Source organism: Eretmochelys imbricata, chromosome 26 (assembly GCF_965152235.1).
Source record: "Eretmochelys imbricata isolate rEreImb1 chromosome 26, rEreImb1.hap1, whole genome shotgun sequence".
In the NCBI taxonomy this organism is placed as follows: domain Eukaryota; kingdom Metazoa; phylum Chordata; order Testudines; family Cheloniidae; genus Eretmochelys; species Eretmochelys imbricata.
In genome coordinates, this window is record NC_135597.1 from 2667693 (window position 1) to 2684754 (window position 17062).

The window sequence follows — 17062 nt, forward strand, 5'->3', positions numbered from 1 at the left end:
ACATGTATAACTACAATATTATTGGCCATAAAATTATCTAAACCTTTATAACAGACACTGTGCGTGTGACACTGTCAGGAATATGCTCCCGTACCTCGTCAAACCACAGGGTTTAGTCCCCTCTCCCCAGGGCACGCACGGCTCCCATTAAGGGTAACGAGTTAAGCCCCCCCCCCCCGTGACGGAGGAACAGAATTCGGTGTGTCTGATTTATTACTGTCCTTTGAGCAAGTCCCAATGTACATGTTGGTGGTTACAGCCCCCCTCCCTGTTTGTTTGTCCCAGCCATGGCACCCTTGAGCATTGCCACGTTACCTGCTTTGCTCCCTGTAACCAGGGGTCCTAGGAGCCCAACTCCTTCTGCTACCTCCCGGCTTTTCATCAACTTCTCCAGCACAGATCGGCAAAGGACACACGCTCACTACAGCAGGTGTGGTACTGGGCCGTGCTGACCTTCTGGGTACTTGCACGGAACACTCCCCTTTGCACCACAGCATCCAAGGGGTCTTATTTCCTCTCGGGCCACCCACAGTATGTCCCTCCTGTCTGTCTTATTTCCAGGGTGCCTCATTTTGTTATATATGGCGCTTCTTCGCATCAGCTCTAGGCCACCAGGTTAAATCTAGGCCCGTGAGTCTAGCAACCAAAAATCAGTGCAACGGGCAGAGGTTTGCTGGCCTACAAAGACACCATGATGTCTAGCATGAATGTCCTCTCTCCTGGCAACATCAGTAGAGGGCTGAATGGGCCATGGCGACTGATCTGCCCTCTGCCCCCTAGAAATAGCCTTTCTAGGTCAGCACTGGGGATACCCTGGCATGGGGCTGGCACTGTCCACCCTGTCCCACTTCTGTGGATAAATGCAGGACTTTATTCTCCAAGGCTGCTGCTTCCACCATAACTAATCGCCGGGGGCGGGAAAGAAAAGACAAGCTTCTTTCTGAACTCCTAGTCTTCCCCCCCTCGCCTCTGCCCAGCATGCCCCTGTGACCTTCGCTTGGCATGTGTGTGTCGGACGCTCTTGAGGGGCACCGTAACTTTGTGCCCCGCTCTGTCCTTTGAAATGCTGTGTGTGTTTGTGGGCAGACACCGCTGCCTCATCTGAAAAACACCAGGGATCCGTGTGCAGAAGAGAGAGAAAAATACGCCTTCCCCTTTCATTCACATATTTATTAGGTGGGCAGATCATTCTGCGGTCAGCTTGACTTCAGCCTTTACCAATGGGGATATTTATAAGGAACTGCTCTGCATGTGCGTCCAAGTCACTCCTTTTCCAGCACAAGGGATAATGTTGCCTTTGTTCACTTTGGGTCGGAGGCAGAGTCAAAGCAAAAGCGCACCCTGCCTTTCATTTGATCCTCCTCCCCCTGCCCCGGCAACAAAATCTTGCATGTTTTCTGTTTAAATAGCACACAGTTGTGAAGTGTCCTGGCTCCTTCCACACACACGCTGTGGCCTCAGCAACTGCTGCAATAAATCAATAGGAAAATAGAGGCTGCCAGTTAGACTAAACAAGTGCATTTGCAAGGATTGCTAACCCTCATTAATCACTCTGACAGTCCTAAAAACACATTTCCCCTTTAATGACTGTATTTGGATAATCAGTGCTTTTTCCTCCTCAGTCAGAGTTTGAGTAACGGACAGCTGGTGTTATTATAGCCATTCATGGGAGAGAGCTGGGAGCAGGGTCAACTGAGAGTCAACCACTGGAGGTCTCCTGCAATACAGGACGAGCTGGAGAAGTTGTTGTTATGCAATAATGAGGCGAGCTGCTTGCTGCCAATACAGATCCAAACATACATTTACCAATGTCCTAACACCCACCTGTGTTATCAACATTCTCCCCCCTTCCCCCTCCAACAAAACCCACTGCTATCTGGGTTTGAAAAGCTCTTCCTTGGTTCACTGTGTTGCCTTTAGGTGGTTTTTGCTTTCAGAATAAGTTTGAAACCAGGTACATTTCTCTGTGTAAATGATGTCACACAGTAACGCACAGCACATTATGCAAACGGTAATTCAAACCCATACAACTCTAAATTAAGCCATACATTATCCGATGCACTCAGCCATATATTTTGCGGAAAGACAGGATGAAATCAAATCAAACTGAAACCGTGGAGTGCTGATTGTTAGAATAATTAATAAAGTGCATCCCAGAGCTCTTATTAGAAGATGAATTCTGCAGTAACCAGGACGTACATTCAATGGGGAGTTGGCAACACAATCATTTCCTAGCAGAGAAAGTCACAGAGTGTTGACTGGCATCAGAGGATACTTTGCAGTGTTTACACAGTCTGGGCAGGTACTGCAGTCTTTAGGAAACAACTGCCATGGAGAATTTTCCTGCAAGAAGACCAAGGAATTTAGAGAGTTGCAACCCTGGCGTATGGACGTATTGGAACTGTGCCCCAGCGGTTTAATTGCATGAGGAGTCCAAACTTGGGAAGGATCTCTTTAAGACAGCTACATTTTCAACTGGGGGCTTAGTGTCCCCCAAAGGGCAGATCTCCAAGGGAACCAGGAAAAATGGCAACTTCATTGTAGAGGGCTAATCCATCTGGCCCCACTCTCTCCATCTCATTAAGCTGGGAAATTATTCCTAAAGCAATGGAATGCTCTGGCAGGGAGATAAAGCAGCTCTGCTTGTCCTTCCTACAGGACAGATCTTTCAAACCTCCCTGCCGCCAGCCCTGGCGTGCCCCCATTGACCTCAGAAAGACAACTCACCTGCTTAGAGTTAGTTAGGTGCTTGCTTACATCCCTTTCTGAATCAGGACCCCGGCCAGTTCAGCATTTCCCTTGTCCTGCGGTGAACTCTCCTGCCGGTTGTGCTAGTCATGAGGATCATTTGGGCTTTGCACCTTCTAGGTCCTCTCATTGCCCCACTCCCTCCTGCCGTGATGAGATCTGCTGCAAATGGGATGGTGCCTTCCCTTGCAGGCTCTGGTGATAATTAAGGCACCTTTTTGTTACTGTGGGGAGAGTCAATTGAATAAAACACCTGTGGTAACAACCTGTGATGGCACCAGCCCTGGATTACGAAGCCCCTTCTCTCTTGGGGCTTTGTGCAAGCCCCCATCAGTGGGGTACCCCAGTGGCTCAACACAGAAAGGGTTAGCAAGATCATGGACTCTTCAGCTTTTGCTGGCTCCTGGAAGATGCGAATCTGTGCCTGTGGGGGTTCCACAGGGGGCAGGAGGGAGAGGCACATGGTCAGACACCACCACCATGTGCCGTGCCCGAGATGATGGAGCAAACGCTCAGACAAAGCAGTTCGTTCCTCCTTCATGCCCTTTCCTGCTCAGAGACACCCTCCTCCCACCTCCTTCAGATACTCACAGCTTCCTTATTATTTAACCATATAGCACATGCCCATTGCTGGGGCATCAGGGCATGATGATTAGACGGCATTGACAAATCATTAGCAACATGGCTCACCGTGCACAGCCCCAGCAACTCCTCCCACCTCCCACCAGATCCAGGGAAAACCTCCACAGTCAGACCAAGCTCAGGCGATTGCTCTGCTGAAAAGATGAGCCCTGCACCATGGTCAGCAAAGAGAGGTCTTGATCCTGCAAATGCCTTACCCCCAAAGGAGCAGCTCTGGTGTGTAAAGGTCAGCATATGCAGGATTGGGGGTGTAGGCTCACACTCACACACGCACACACAGACACACGCCGCTGCACCGCTCTCAAGAAGGCACCTTTGTCCAGCTGCAGGCCATGCCTAGCGCAAAGCATGGGTCTCCTTCCAGCCATCAGCATAGTCTCTCTCCAGTGCCCTAGAGGCACACCATGGAATTTGCTAATCTGAAATCAAAACTCGGACTAACGATTTGCCCTCCTTCACCCTTCCCCGACTGCAGCAAGAGATGACAAAAAACAATCAGGAAAAGTGGCAAGGCTGTAAATCTCAGCACCCAGGCCCCATCACTGAAAACTGAGCCAGGCTGGAATGCCTCCCACCCTCATGACACACCTTCTCTCTGCCCAGCCTTCTGGGCCCATGACAATCTCTTCTTTAAGAGTCCCCTTTATTTCCAGTGGCTTGGGGCCTCCTCTGTGTCATCAGGCTGGGGAAGGCAAGGAAGCAGAACCAGCAGGCAATTTATTCACCTGTAGTCAGGGCTCAAGTTGAGGGAAAGTGGGTGTAAGGGAAAATGTGAGCAGAAGGAAAGGGAAGAGAAGCCTTCCCTCCCATTAAACTGTTACCATCCTGACCTTGTGAAATGCAGCTGCAGCAGGAAATCCTTTGGGGGAAGGACTGTGGTGAATGGGGCAGGGTGGAAAGACCCACTCTGTCCTGCAGCCTCGGTGCATACACCTAACCCCCACTGATGGTAACAGCATACACATTGCACAGGACTGCAAGACCAAGTGCCGACTTGGGGTCATTGTCCCCTGAGCAGTTCTACCTGCAGCACTGGTGGTTGGCAAGTTACAGCTTCCTCTCACCTGGGCAGTTCCCTAGCTCCTTAGGCAAAGGCTTAGCAAGACAATGTAGCTCAAAGGAGGGTGGGGGAACTGCGCCACTTTTACAGGTGGGAAGCCCTGGGACTGTTGTTATTCAGCTAGCTCCTGCCCCTGAATTCTTGTAAGCACATTTAAAACCTCCGGCAGTAAGGAAGGGCAGGGTGTGTCTGGGCTCTTCCGAGCCCCAAAGGTACCATGATGTCCCTGAACAGCCTAGCGGTGGTGATGTGCCCTAGAATGAGGACATGGGAAACTGCCCGGAGTCTCTTATGGCCAGGGAGCAGGGGGAATGACAGCTTGGCCACACCCCAGCGTATCTCAAGTGCACTTCTGTGTGCTCTCTCCCTCACATGCTGCCTGAAGCACAATTTGGCTGAATAGTGGAATTTTTTTTTAAAAAGATTGCATTTGGCTAGCAGCTCCCGTTTAAGCATGTTATATTCAGCTGGAGGAACATCCAGGAATTTAAATGCAGGGCACAAGACACATATTAGAGAGAGTAATTAACTAAAATTAATTCCATGATTCACCCCATGCAACAGGATTAAAGCCCTCAGAGGGAGTGCATTGCAGGTAGAGACACTTTAGGTGCAGCAAGATAGATGTGCCTATGGAGATCCCACTACTGCCAAAAAAACTGAAGAAATCAGATAAGAAACAGGCCTCTCTCCCCCTGGAAGGGCAGAACATCCCCCCCACCACAGGAAGAGGGGGCAGCGGTAGGTGTTGCCTTCTCATCCCCGCCAACCAGCCAGGGCGAGATGGTTCACCTTGTCCCTTTCCTTCCAAAACAACCCAGGTTTCCATTTCGCAAACTGCTCCAAGCTTGACGGTGGCAAGCTCAGCGCCGTGTGAAGACAGACGCTGTTGGGTGGCCTGTAATCTTTTCTGCCAAGCAGGATGGGGATGGGAAGGATACGGATTTCAGACTCATTTTTCAAACCTGTTCTCATTCGCTCTGCCTGCATGGTGAAAAGGCAACCGGAGAAAAATCACTCTCGGCAGCACTCACATTTACCTTAGGGGAGACACTGAGCTAGGTACAGGAACAGGCATGGGTTCCCCTTTATGTTGCTTTTCCAGCCATATATAAATTCCTTCTCATGGCTGCAGTTACAGAGATGATCTGGAATTGAATAGCTAGAGAAACTCTGCGGGGCTTTGGATCTTTGCACAGCTGCTCCTGGTTCTTAACAGCATTCCCACCCCTTCCCACCATGCTTGATATGACATGAGCAGAAACTCCACACAAGCATATATATTAATAAGGAACCAAGGTACCAGATATCCCTTTCTGCACGGTTAGCTCCGTATTGTCCAATAATGACATTATAATTGGGCCAGGAATGGAAATAATGGTATCCTTAACACCCTGATGCTCTAGGAATTGTTCTGGAGAAGTTCAATGGCCTGTGTTAGATTGCAATGATCCCTTCTGGCCTGGGACTCCATGACTCATTCGATTCAGTTATCTAGTCCCAGGAGGGACTGGTCTAGTCAATTTAGGACTAAGCACTCTCACCCTGTCCTCCCCCAGCCCAACATCTGCAACGTGGGGACAATTTTCTAACTCGGAGTGCTGCTGAGATCAAAATATTTAGTGAAATGCTGTCTAGGGCCACATCGCTTGTACTCAGTAGCTGCTAGGTACCGTTATACCCAATGCCTGGCACCTGGCGTTACTCAGATGAGCAAACAGGCAGTGCCAGCAGTTCCACTTGCTCTCTTCCAGGTGCATAATTGCAATGCAGGTAAAATAGGTGTAAGTAGGGCAAGGGGTAGAGAAATAAACTCGCTACTGGGCTTCTTTGTGCCACTAGATGGTGCTGTAACCCTTCAAGCCTCCACCTCCACCAACTCTCCCCCCCCCACCCCATCCTCAAAAAACCCTCCACCAGCTGCTTCTGCAGCTCTCTTATTCCTCTTCAGTTACAGGCTCTTGCCCTTCATTTTTTGTATTGCCTGTATAAAACTGTACCCAACACCATTCGTTACGGGGAACAAAAGCCACAGCACTCAGGAGTGACATTTACAACAACATTCTGGGCTTTTCCCTTTTTCCCCCAAATCATTTGTGGCTCACTTTTCATGGAAAACCTTCTGGCTGCTGCAAAGGAAGTGCCTGGCTAATGGAGGCGATTTGTGTAAAGACAAGAAAGCGGGGGAAATGGGTGAGAAAATGCAAGAGAGAACACACCACAGGGTGAATATAACCAAGTATTCATTTATTAACAAAATAAGACTTACCAAGATGGAGCTCTATTCACCCAAAATGATCCACAGCCTTCCCTGCTGTGTTAGACTGGGGACGGGAGTGGGGCAGGCTCTGCACCCCATTCATGGTTCATTCCTGTAGGTCAAGAAAAGCTGGGGTTTGGGGACCGGGGTTTTTGGTATGTAGACTGGGCCTGTAGAGATCAGATCAAGATGGATTTGGCCCTGGGCGCTGGATTAAACGACCCAGTTGGTACCAGGCAGGGCGGCTCTCTCCGATTTCTGCGGCTGTGAAGGGTCTCTTCTCCCCCGCCCCCATCAGTGAGTTACGGACACCAAATTCATAATCCACATCTTTTAATTTTGATCAGGTGCCCTGTGGTGGGTCAGCGAGCGAAAGCAAGTCATTTGCAATGGCACAGCCATTAACACCTTATCCCAGGACATCAGTGGACTCCTTCAGTATTATCAGGGGAGTCCAGAGACCAGGCTGACTGGTGCACTAGTTATAGGTTTGTACAGGAGCCCACTGGTGCTGGAAGGCAAGGTAGATTTTCCAAGCACGGGAGAGCAGGAGACAGGATACCGGATTAGATGGAGGACCACTGGTTTGAATCAGTATGGCACTTCCTTTGTCCTTTTCCAAACTATAGAAAGAAGCAGGGAGCGTCCACCCACTGTCCCGATCAGTAGGTCTCCTTGGCTTTTGCAGACAGTACCGCATTTTGGGATGAAGAGAGCTCTGGGGTAGCACGGCCATAGATGTTCTCCCAGCGGCCCTTCCTCCCTCCCCACCGCCGTTGCCCCTTCCCCAAAATACATTACAAAAAAAAAAATTACATCTCTGTTAACTGTACAAACAAAGAGAAACGGAATTTCAAAATGATAAAACGAGGGAGGGGAAAATGTATTTGTTAAAAGAGGCATGCAAGGACTTCCTGGGGAGGGGAGGGGAGGGGGCAAAATAAAATAAAATTTCAAAAGAAGAAGTAAAAGGGAAAACAAAGGAAAAAGAAAAGCCCCACACCTGCAAAGGAAAGGATTTTTTTTTTTTTTTAGACACAGACTTTTTGCATACCATTGATTCATTGGTGTATTAATGCACTTAATATTCCCAGCTTTAAGCTAACATACAGTAAATAAATACACAGTCCAAGGAAGGGAAGGAGAGCGGGGGAGGGAGAGGAGACGGGGGTGCTTTAGTTACTGATATCCAAGCGCGGAAGCTGAAGTTAGTCTTTGGCCATACAGCGCATATGGAGAGTAGTAGGTTCCAGCTGCTGGCAAGGAGGGCACTGGCAGGGCACCGGCTGTGGGCAAGTGGCTCTTGCCATAAGGGTGGTACCTGTTTAGTCCCAAAGTGTGTGGGCTCCTCAAAGACAGGGATCCCGGTAAAGTGTTGGGGCTCCCTGGGGCGGTGGGTGGGAGGTGGAGGTGGCAGGACGCCGCAGAGCCAAGGCCAGAGGTAGGGTAGCCAGCCAAGAGTTTCTCCGCCCCGGGCAGAGCCGTGTGGGTCCGTAGGTGGGTGAGCAGTTCCTCTGAGGTGGCAAACCTCTTGTCGCAGGGTCCACTGGCAGACACCCAGTTGCATATGTGGGGAAGGGGGTCATTCTGGAGCATGAAGCCGTAGGTGTAGAGGGGGTGGCTGGGCAGGCTCGGGGTGGCGCTGGAGGACAGGGTGGTGTGGACGGAGTGCAGGGGGTGTGTGGGGTACACCAGGGGGTATCCGCTTTTCAGGCTGCCCGGGTCGTGCACACAGCTGGAGCAGTTGCTGGTGCCCAGGTGCGAGGCGCTGTGGTAGCTCAAGCAATAGGGGTCTCTGCATAATCCCTGCATGAAGGAGGGCGGGGAGGCCCCGGTCAGCGGGCTGGAGCTGGGCGGCTTGCCGGGCAAGCCCAAGGTCCCCGGCAGCTGGCTGCTCACCAGGCCGGCTTTAGTAGGATCCAGGCCGGGCACGAACTGGGACGGGTAGCCGGCGTAAGCCCCAACGATGGACCCGTGGTAACCGATGCTGGAAGGGGGCAGAGGGAAGACGGAGTGGCCCGGCTTGTAGGGGGACACTGGGGCCACGTGGCCGGCGGGCGCCAGGGCCGGAGGCTCCGATTTGCGCCCCGAGGCGGCCTCGCCATGCGCCCCGGTCTCTGCGCTCCCTGCGCCCCCGCCGGCCCGGCTCAAGCCGCTGCCCCCGGGCCCCGGCGCCGCTTCGGGGCTGGGCTTGGCCGCCGCCTCGGGCTCCTTCTTGTCCTCCTGGCCCTTGCAGTCTCCGTGCTGCGGGGAGCTGCCCCGGGAGCCGCCCGGGGAGGAGGCGGCGGCCGCATGCGGCGGGAAGGGCGGGCAGGTGGCGCTGGGCACCCGAAACCCTGCCTTGTCCGCGCCGGGGCCCGCGCCCGCCGAGCCGGCCTCCTTGCGGGGGTCCCCGCCGCCCTTGGAGTAGGGCTTGAAGCTGGACTTGTCCTCGGCCGGGGAGTCGCCGCCGCCGCCCAGCTGCTTGAGGGCGGAGGAGCTGGAGCGGGCCCCAGGCTCCTTGTCCGCGCCGGGCAGCCCGTTGGCGGTCACCGCGTTGAGCTTGGAGGAAGGCGGCGGGTCCGGCTTGCCGATCTGGGAGCAGGTCTGTGCCAGGAGCGCCAGCGGGCTCTTCTTAGCGTCCAGCTGCGGGAGAGAGGTCAGAGCGCAGATGAGCCGGGCGCAGTGATGCTGCTCCGGGGAGCCGGGGCTTGGACCCTGCGGCTCACTCCGAGCCTCGCGCAGACAGCCCCCCAAAGCCGGGGGACCCTGGGGGGTGTCCGCTAAGCCCCAGCGCAAGGCTGGGGAAAGAGAAGGGCTCAGCCCCCCAGCCCAGGGGTAGACGAGGGAGCTCAGCCCCGGGCGCTCTCAGACCCCCACAGCCCAGGGGAGAGACTGGAGGTAACAGCCCCATTGGCACCCTCCAGCGGGGCAGAGACTGGGGTGGGTGGTCTCCGGGTTCTCAGCCCCTGCTGGTCCCCACCAGGAGGAGCCCCAGCCCCGTCTCTCTCCTTTGGATCCTCGCCAAGGGAAGGCTCGCCCCAGGCTCGTCCTGTTGCTCTACCCCCGGCAGGGTAAAGAGGATTTGCTCCTTCCACCCGCCCCGCTCCGAAACTTCGCTTGGAAACCTGGCAGAGGAGAGGGACCCCGGTGCCGTGTGAGTCGCCTGGACTCCTTAGGCTCTCCCAGGCTGCCCGACCCCGAGAGATCAGAGAGGCGCAGGGCGGGGCGACCCTCCCCAGCGTGCTCCCAGGAGGGCGCAGGAGCCCGGAGCTTCCTAGCGCCGAGAGAGGGATAGAAACGAGGGAAGCGACGGGGCGCATAGTGCCATCCCCTGCTGCGGGGTGTGCGCGCAAAGGCGCACCGCACTTCGGGGAGGCACTGTGCGCCCTGCCCCAGGGCAGAGCTGCGTGGCACAGTCAGGGACCGGGGAAGGGACGAGGAGCGGCTTAGCAGAGCGGACCGGGGCGGTCTTGGGCAAGGCGGCTCGGGGACCGGTCCGGGTGCGATCCCTGCCCGGGGCAGGAGGAGAAAGGCGCGGCACCGGGACAGCGCGCTGCGCCCTCCCCGGGCAGGCAGAATGGCTGGGGCCCCCTGGCCGGGACTGACCTCGATGGGGCTGACAGGCGTGGAGGAGAGAGGCTGCAGGTATTCCGGGTGCAGGAGGTGGCCGGTGTGGGCGCTGAGCATTTTCAGGACCCTGATGGGGAGCCGGTTCGCCTGGCGCAGGGGGTCCGCCGCGGGCAGGTGCGAGAGCGCCGGGCACGCTGCTGCTGCTGGGGACGGTGCGCTCTCCCCTCCGCCGCTCTGCGATGTCCTTGGGTTAGATCCAGCGGGCGAACCGCTCATTTGGAGGAGGTTGCAGGGGGAGAGAGCCGGGCGGGGTGGGGTAGGGTAAGGGGGGAGGGGAAAGGGAGGGAGGCGAGCTCCGGGGGCTGCGGGGCGAGCTCCGCAGTGCTGCCGAGCTGAGCAGGGCGGTGGCGGCAGCAGCAGTACCGGCCCCGGTAAGACAAAAACCTTCCCCTTCCCCTATCAACACGTCAAATAGCCTAGATCAGCAGCCACGCTTCAAAGAGACCAACCCTCCCCACCAATCCGGGACCTGCCAGGGACCCCGGGGCGGGATCAGACGCCGTGGGGGGAGCTTAGCTGGGTAGGAGGGGAGATGCTTAAAGGGCCCTGGGCGGCCCTCCTGTCCCCGGCTCTAACAATGCCAGATCCAGGCTGAACCAGACCTATTTCCACCCGTAGAAGGGACGAGACACGCCCCCCTTTAAAAGCACATCCCATCCCAGCCGAGCAAGATCATGACAGCGCTAAAAGGAAGGGGTGTGGAGAGCTGCTTTTTGGCTTAGAGAGGCCCCAGGCTCATGCCTGAGACAGGTGGTGAAATATAACCCACCGAAAAGGTACAGAGCAGGTGACTGCAACAGGGCACACCCCAGACAGTGTCTAGGTTTAAGAGTGTGAGCCTTGAGTTAGTAACCGGAGCAGTGACATTCACCTCGGTGGGCTGCTAGGCTGTTATCTGCAACGCTGTGAGGTTTCTCTCTCCGAGCCAAGCCTTATTTATTTATTTATTTGCAGTGTCCAGTTTTGGTTGCCAGGTTAACTCCCCAATAGCAAATCGGTGCAGTAGTTAGGTTTACTGGAAATATCCTGTAGTGTTGTGCAATGTGGTATGGGAGTTTACATATTATAATTTGTAAAATAAAGTATGCAATCGCTGCATTTAAAGTATACTTCATAATAATACTACTTGGTGTTTATATAGCACCTTGTGTTTTCAGAGTGCTGAACAAACATTCACTAATTAATTACATTTATGTAATCATTAAATGTGAAATCATCAGGGTGTGTGCACTGAATGCATAGCCTAGTGAACCAGGGCAAAGTAACGCTCTCATCCTGCCAACACTTGCAAATTTACTAAAAACTTGACTACTTTGACTACTCCAGTGGAAATCAGGGGAACTAGTGGGAGCAGTAAAATTAAGCACATTAGTCTGCAGGACTGGGGCCTTTCTCAGTCCTGCAGAGATTTATGCAGGTGCTTAATTTTAAATAGTCCGGACTACTCACCTATATAAAGTTATGCACCTACCTAAGTCTTTTTAGAGTTGGCATTTAAGCTACACACCTGTATGAGCGTTTGCAGGATTTCAGTGAGGCCTGTGTAGAACAGAGAACTCTGGGATACAGGTGAAAAGGATTATGGGCTCATGGAAGAAAACCAGGGAGTAATTTGGGGGCTGTGGGTAGGTGAAAGTTGAGAGGCCTGCCTTGGCCAATAAAACAAAAATGTGATTTCTTTAGAATTAACTGTAAGCCACATTCTACTTATCTATCTAATTATTTTTGGCAGCCATCATAACTTATTTTCCATGTGTTTAGACAATGAAACAATCACCAAACCCACTAAAGGCCGTGTGTTCTCTGCACAGACAGGTCATGTGCTGAAAAGCCAAGGAACAACTACTCAGTACAGTGGTTTTCAACCTTTTTCAAAATGTGGACTCCTAAAACATTTTGAATGAAGGCATGGGCCCCTGTGGAAATCTTAGACAGTCTGCAGACCCTCTGTGGTCTGTGGACCACAGGTTGAAAACCACTAACTTAGTACATTTTGGGTGATGTCATTGCTGCAGTATTAAAATTGGGGTTTATCTGGAACAAATTACCTATTGAAAAACCAGTAACCCTGCCTCTCCGGTTGGCATATCACTAACATATTTATAACTCTGAATGTTTGACATTTTCATGTTTTCTTTCATGTACTTCTGGCTGAAGGCATATAATTTGCCAATAGTACATTGCATGGCAATTGTTTGCTGCATAGTTGTGGATAATGGAAATGAACAACCTTTCAGCAGTGTGTTTCTTAACTCTGTATACACGTTATTGGCCAGGGGAATTCACTGTTGGGAACCAGAGTTCTGCAGTACAGTTACACTTTTACATTTGCACACAGTGTTTTTCACATTCCAGCTACCTGGGGGAAAAGAGAGAGAGAGAGCGTGCAAGAGAGAGACGTATAATTAATCATATTAGGTCCTGGCAGATGCTTTATGTAACAACAATGTTGCTATTATTAAGTTCATACGGCCACCCATTACAGTCTGTGTGCTCAGCGTTCTGGGAAAAAAAGCTTTGCTGGATTTCCCCCAGTGGAGTGAAGGCATCTCTGTGTTACATGCCTCACTTCAAGGACCACTTTCCCAACCACAATCAATCACTCTGTTTGTCAGACCTGTCAATTCCGCCTCATTGTGAGACTTTTTTTTCCGAAGCTGACCTCAAGATTGATTCAATCCGAACAACAAAAAATGTAAAAGGAGAAGTCTGCCTTTCAAAGGAGCCATTCAAGTAAGAAGGAAATAAAAAACCTTTCCGTCAAGTAATTCAAGTTGTGTGCCAACAACAACACCACGTTTACACCCACGTCCCACCTTATTTTATTTTAGTTTGTTATGTGGGCTGGAATTCAGCAGCCATTACATCGGGCACTTGCACTTCCAAGCAAACAAAAAAATACAGGTAGGGAGCGGAGAGATGGTATCTTGAGGTCTGTATATGTTGGTCCCCAGAAATATTACAGGGCTTAGTTTGCCCCTGCTTCAACTCTGCTTGGATGCTGATGCAGCCTGTTGAAGTCAATGGAGTTATGCCATTGTAAAATTAGAGTAAATGAAGTGGTGAATCAGCCCAACCGAATGAATTACACAAGGTTCCCCCCCCCCCCTTTTTTTTTTAAATCCCAACCAGTCAAGTTAGTAGAGAAAATAAATTCTCCCCTTCCGAAAGTGAGGGTTTATTATAGAGTTGCGTTTGAGTTTCTAATGATAATCAAGGTGCGGCATTCTGACGCTTGAATCTTACTGACAGTTTTCAGGCTCAGGCAGGGGCTATTTTTCTTTCTAAAAGTTCTAAGCCAGAGAACAAGTGCAGAGCGAGGGGAGCATTTGCAGGAATAGAGTGTGGCAGTTATCAGTACATTGGAAACAAAATTGCCAGATCAAACTTGTGTCTGCAGGAATAAAACATCATCAAAAGATCATCAAGATAATGAGGAGTCCTGTTTAACATTCTAATATTATGGGGACTTATTATCTCTGATTATGCTCTTGGTTTTTAAATCTGTCTGGGTGCTATTTTCCCTAAGCAGAACATTAACGGGGGGACGGGAAATAAGACCTTATTTCATATTCATTTCAGCTCTGTAAAAAGTCACCTCGCACCACAAAAATGCCTTTCAAGAAATATATATTTTATATTTTTACAGTAGAAACGAGAACACTTGGTAAGAAAAAAAAAATCACACACGGCCTTGAATAAAGAGAAACAATGTTTTGAATAACAGTAAAACAACAAAAAAGGCTTTCTTGGGAACTTAGGGCAAGATTTTCAAAAGGGATTTTGATAATGATTTTTGGGTGCCATGATTTTGCTTGTCCAAACTCAGGTGCCTTTAAAGGGGCCTGATTTTCAAAGGGTGCCTGAATCTGGCCACCCAAAAAATGGAGGCACCTAAAACCTCTAGAAAATGTAGGCCCTAAATATTTATGTGTTTGTAATAGTTTAAATAAAGTTTCACAGCCAGGAAATATGCTCCAACAGATATTGTTCTATGATGAATTGTATTAGCTCAGGCCTCAGTTCTGAGAACACTTAATCTACAGTGCTTAACTTTATGGACATGAATAGTTCCACTGAAGGACATAAATGCAACTACCCAAAGTGTTCCCCTCTGTATTGTTTGATCTCTTCTTTGCAAATCCACAACAACACACACCTTCTAATAGCAACAACATGTAATAATATCTCCCTCTGCAGCTCTTTATATATTTACAAACTGAAAAGTATGTATGTCAAACAGGGAATTTTGTTTTCCTCTTGTGTTTAAGATCTTTCAGCAACTTGTAATTACCCTTTGGCAAGGCTTCCTTCTTAAACACATAGATTAGGGCGTCCATCACTCCTTGAACTTGTTTCCAGCCTCGTCCCAGCAGTTTAAGACGTTACCAAAAAAAAAAAAAAAAGTGCTTTCTAAAGGAAAGAAAAACATAATACATTGGACAGGGGCGTGGGGGAGAAGAGCAAAAATAAAAAAATGCAAACTGGGAAGTGAGTGATGTACAGGGACTACTGGAAAAACTCCCTGAATACCAGACCTGTCTGCAGAGTTACTAACACAGGAAGCACGTCATTTATGATGGATTGGACAGTAATCCTGACTTCCAGAAATTACTGTTTGAGGTGGTCACTCCCCACCCCCACTCTGTAGCAGTAATAAATAACTGAATTGACATAGTTCCTTACCGTGTTAACAATATTCTCTTACCTACCTGCTTTTGTAGCCAATAAGGTTGCATATTTTCAGTCTTCAGTTAACAGATTACAGAGTTTTCAAACTGGACGTTTTTGTTCTGTTTGCCCGCCCTGTCATTCAACAAAGAACCCCTGACTTTTACAACATATTCCTGTCTTGCTGATATGCAGAATGTTGCCCTGAGCTTCAAGACTTGCATCTACTACGGCTTGGATTTGTGCTAGTGAATGATGTAAGCGTTTTTCTCTGAAACTGAGGGGTGGAGTTGTGGAAAGTTAACAAGTTAGCTAAAGAGCAAATCCCAGATCTGGAACCAGGGGAAGAGGTATTTGAATGTTAGGGCTTGTCCACATAGGAAGTTATAGTGGTATGAGGGGTAGCGTATATTTAAACATCTATAGTTATACTGGTGTAACTCCCCATGTAGACACTCTTATACCGCTGTGAGTGTCTTTTTCCAATTTAGTGTGTCGCTTTGGAAACTGCTTAAGCTAAACTGGAAAAATCCACTCTCCTTGCTGAATAAGAGAGTCCACAGTGGAGTTATACTGCTCAGTTTAATCCACACCCTAAACTTATCTCAGGAGAACCTCTCATGAAGCCAGTCCCCTAGAGGTTAGAAGAACATCCAAAAGAGAAGAACTGTATTTGCCCATGGGACTGCAAAGAAAGAGAGGGTAAAGAGAACAGTATGCACGCTGGAAGATACATTGCAGTTGCCACAAAGGTCCTGATTCAGGAAAGCATTCTGTATCCAGGGAAACACCTGCTTAGCTCTGAGTACATGGTTCAATGGGATTTAGCACATTTCAATTTAAGCACATGCCTAAGAGGCTTTCCTGACTCGGGATGGACTTCAGTATGTGTTTAAAGGCCTGCTCCAAAGCCCATTGTACTCAGCGGAAGGGTTCTCCTACTGACTTCAGTGGGCTTTAGATCACACCCTAAATGTCATCCTAATCAGGGGCTAAAGTACTAGAAATATGGGGAAATGGCACTTGTAGCTTTAGGGCTAAGGTAGCCATACTGGGGCTTTGCGTGTCATCTATTTTCATTCCCTGTTCAGAGGCTACTTGTAGAGAAGGCCCAGAAGAGAAAGCGGGAAATGCTGCACCCCCATATTCCACCTCTTTGCTTTGAAGACGAAATGGTCCGACCGTGGAGAAGATCAGAGTCCAGGCTCTAGGCAGCTCGCCTGGATGAAAGGAGAGGCTCAGGGACATTGCCAAGAAAACGGGTGAACCTCCATTCTCCCTGCTAGAAATGCTGGCTTGCCCTGGAGTAAATCAGGAGTAGCGGCACTGTGGTCCATGGAGTGATGCTGGTATCAGTATGATCTGCATCAGGCCCAATGGAGAGGAAAGCAAGCAAAGGAAGGAATACCAGGATCTTAACTTGAATGAGTGTTGCAGGATAAGATCTAGGCTATCTATTGCGGGGAGGAAGCGAAGGTGGCAGTGTGTGATGTGGGGGCAGGGACAGTGAAGGCAAGGAGTGATCCATTATGGCTTTCTGACATAACAGTGAAGAAAAGGTTTGTTATGCACCTGCTATTTTATAGGTAAATCTATAGCCGCCCTGTCAATGAGATGATGGGAGCCTGTACTCAAACTGAAAAGGAGTACTTGTGGCACCTTAGAGACTAACCAATTTATTTGAGCATAAGCTTTCGCGAGCTACAGCTCACTTCATCGGATGCATTCACTGAAGTGAGCTGTAGCTCACGAAAGCTTATGCTCAAATAAATTGGTTAGTCTCTAAGGTGCCACAAGTCCTCCTTTTCTTTTTGCGAATACAGACTAACATGGCTGTTACTCTGAAACCTGTACTCAAACTGTAACAGTCCCTTTCACCTGACTTTGTGGAAGAAAATTTGTACACGTCAGCTATTTCTCCCCACAGGTTTCGAAGTCCCACCTTCCTGCGAGTGTTACACAATCGAACGGCCTCCTTTGTAACTGCAGAACAAGTGCCTAGAAATGATCTTATTTATTACAGGAGACATGTTTTAAAACAACTGACAAAATTGCAAGATGTAAAACGA

At 50.1% G+C, this 17062-nt stretch overlaps 1 protein-coding gene across 1 annotated transcript; it reads right to left on the reverse strand.

Moving 5' to 3' along the window:
• Window positions 1-7889: 7889 nt before the first annotated feature.
• ZNF703 (zinc finger protein 703) lies at window positions 7890-10538 on the reverse strand. Its single transcript, XM_077805922.1, has 2 exons — window positions 10299-10538; window positions 7890-9335 (listed from the first exon to the last, which is right to left on the reverse strand). The coding sequence occupies exons 1-2, from the start codon at window positions 10536-10538 to the stop codon at window positions 7890-7892; spliced, it is 1686 nt and encodes a 561-aa protein (XP_077662048.1).
• Window positions 10539-17062: the final 6524 nt, after the last annotated feature.

Excerpts from the sequence above, each read along its gene's own strand:
- ZNF703 (XM_077805922.1), bottom strand. The coding sequence starts at position 10,538 with ATGAGCGGTTCGCCCGCTGGATCTAACCCAAGGACATCGCAGAGCGGC. Across the intron at positions 9,336-10,298 it reads CGCCTGTCAGCCCCATCGAG|CTGGACGCTAAGAAGAGCCC; the intron begins GTCAGTCCCGGC and ends TCTCTCCCGCAG.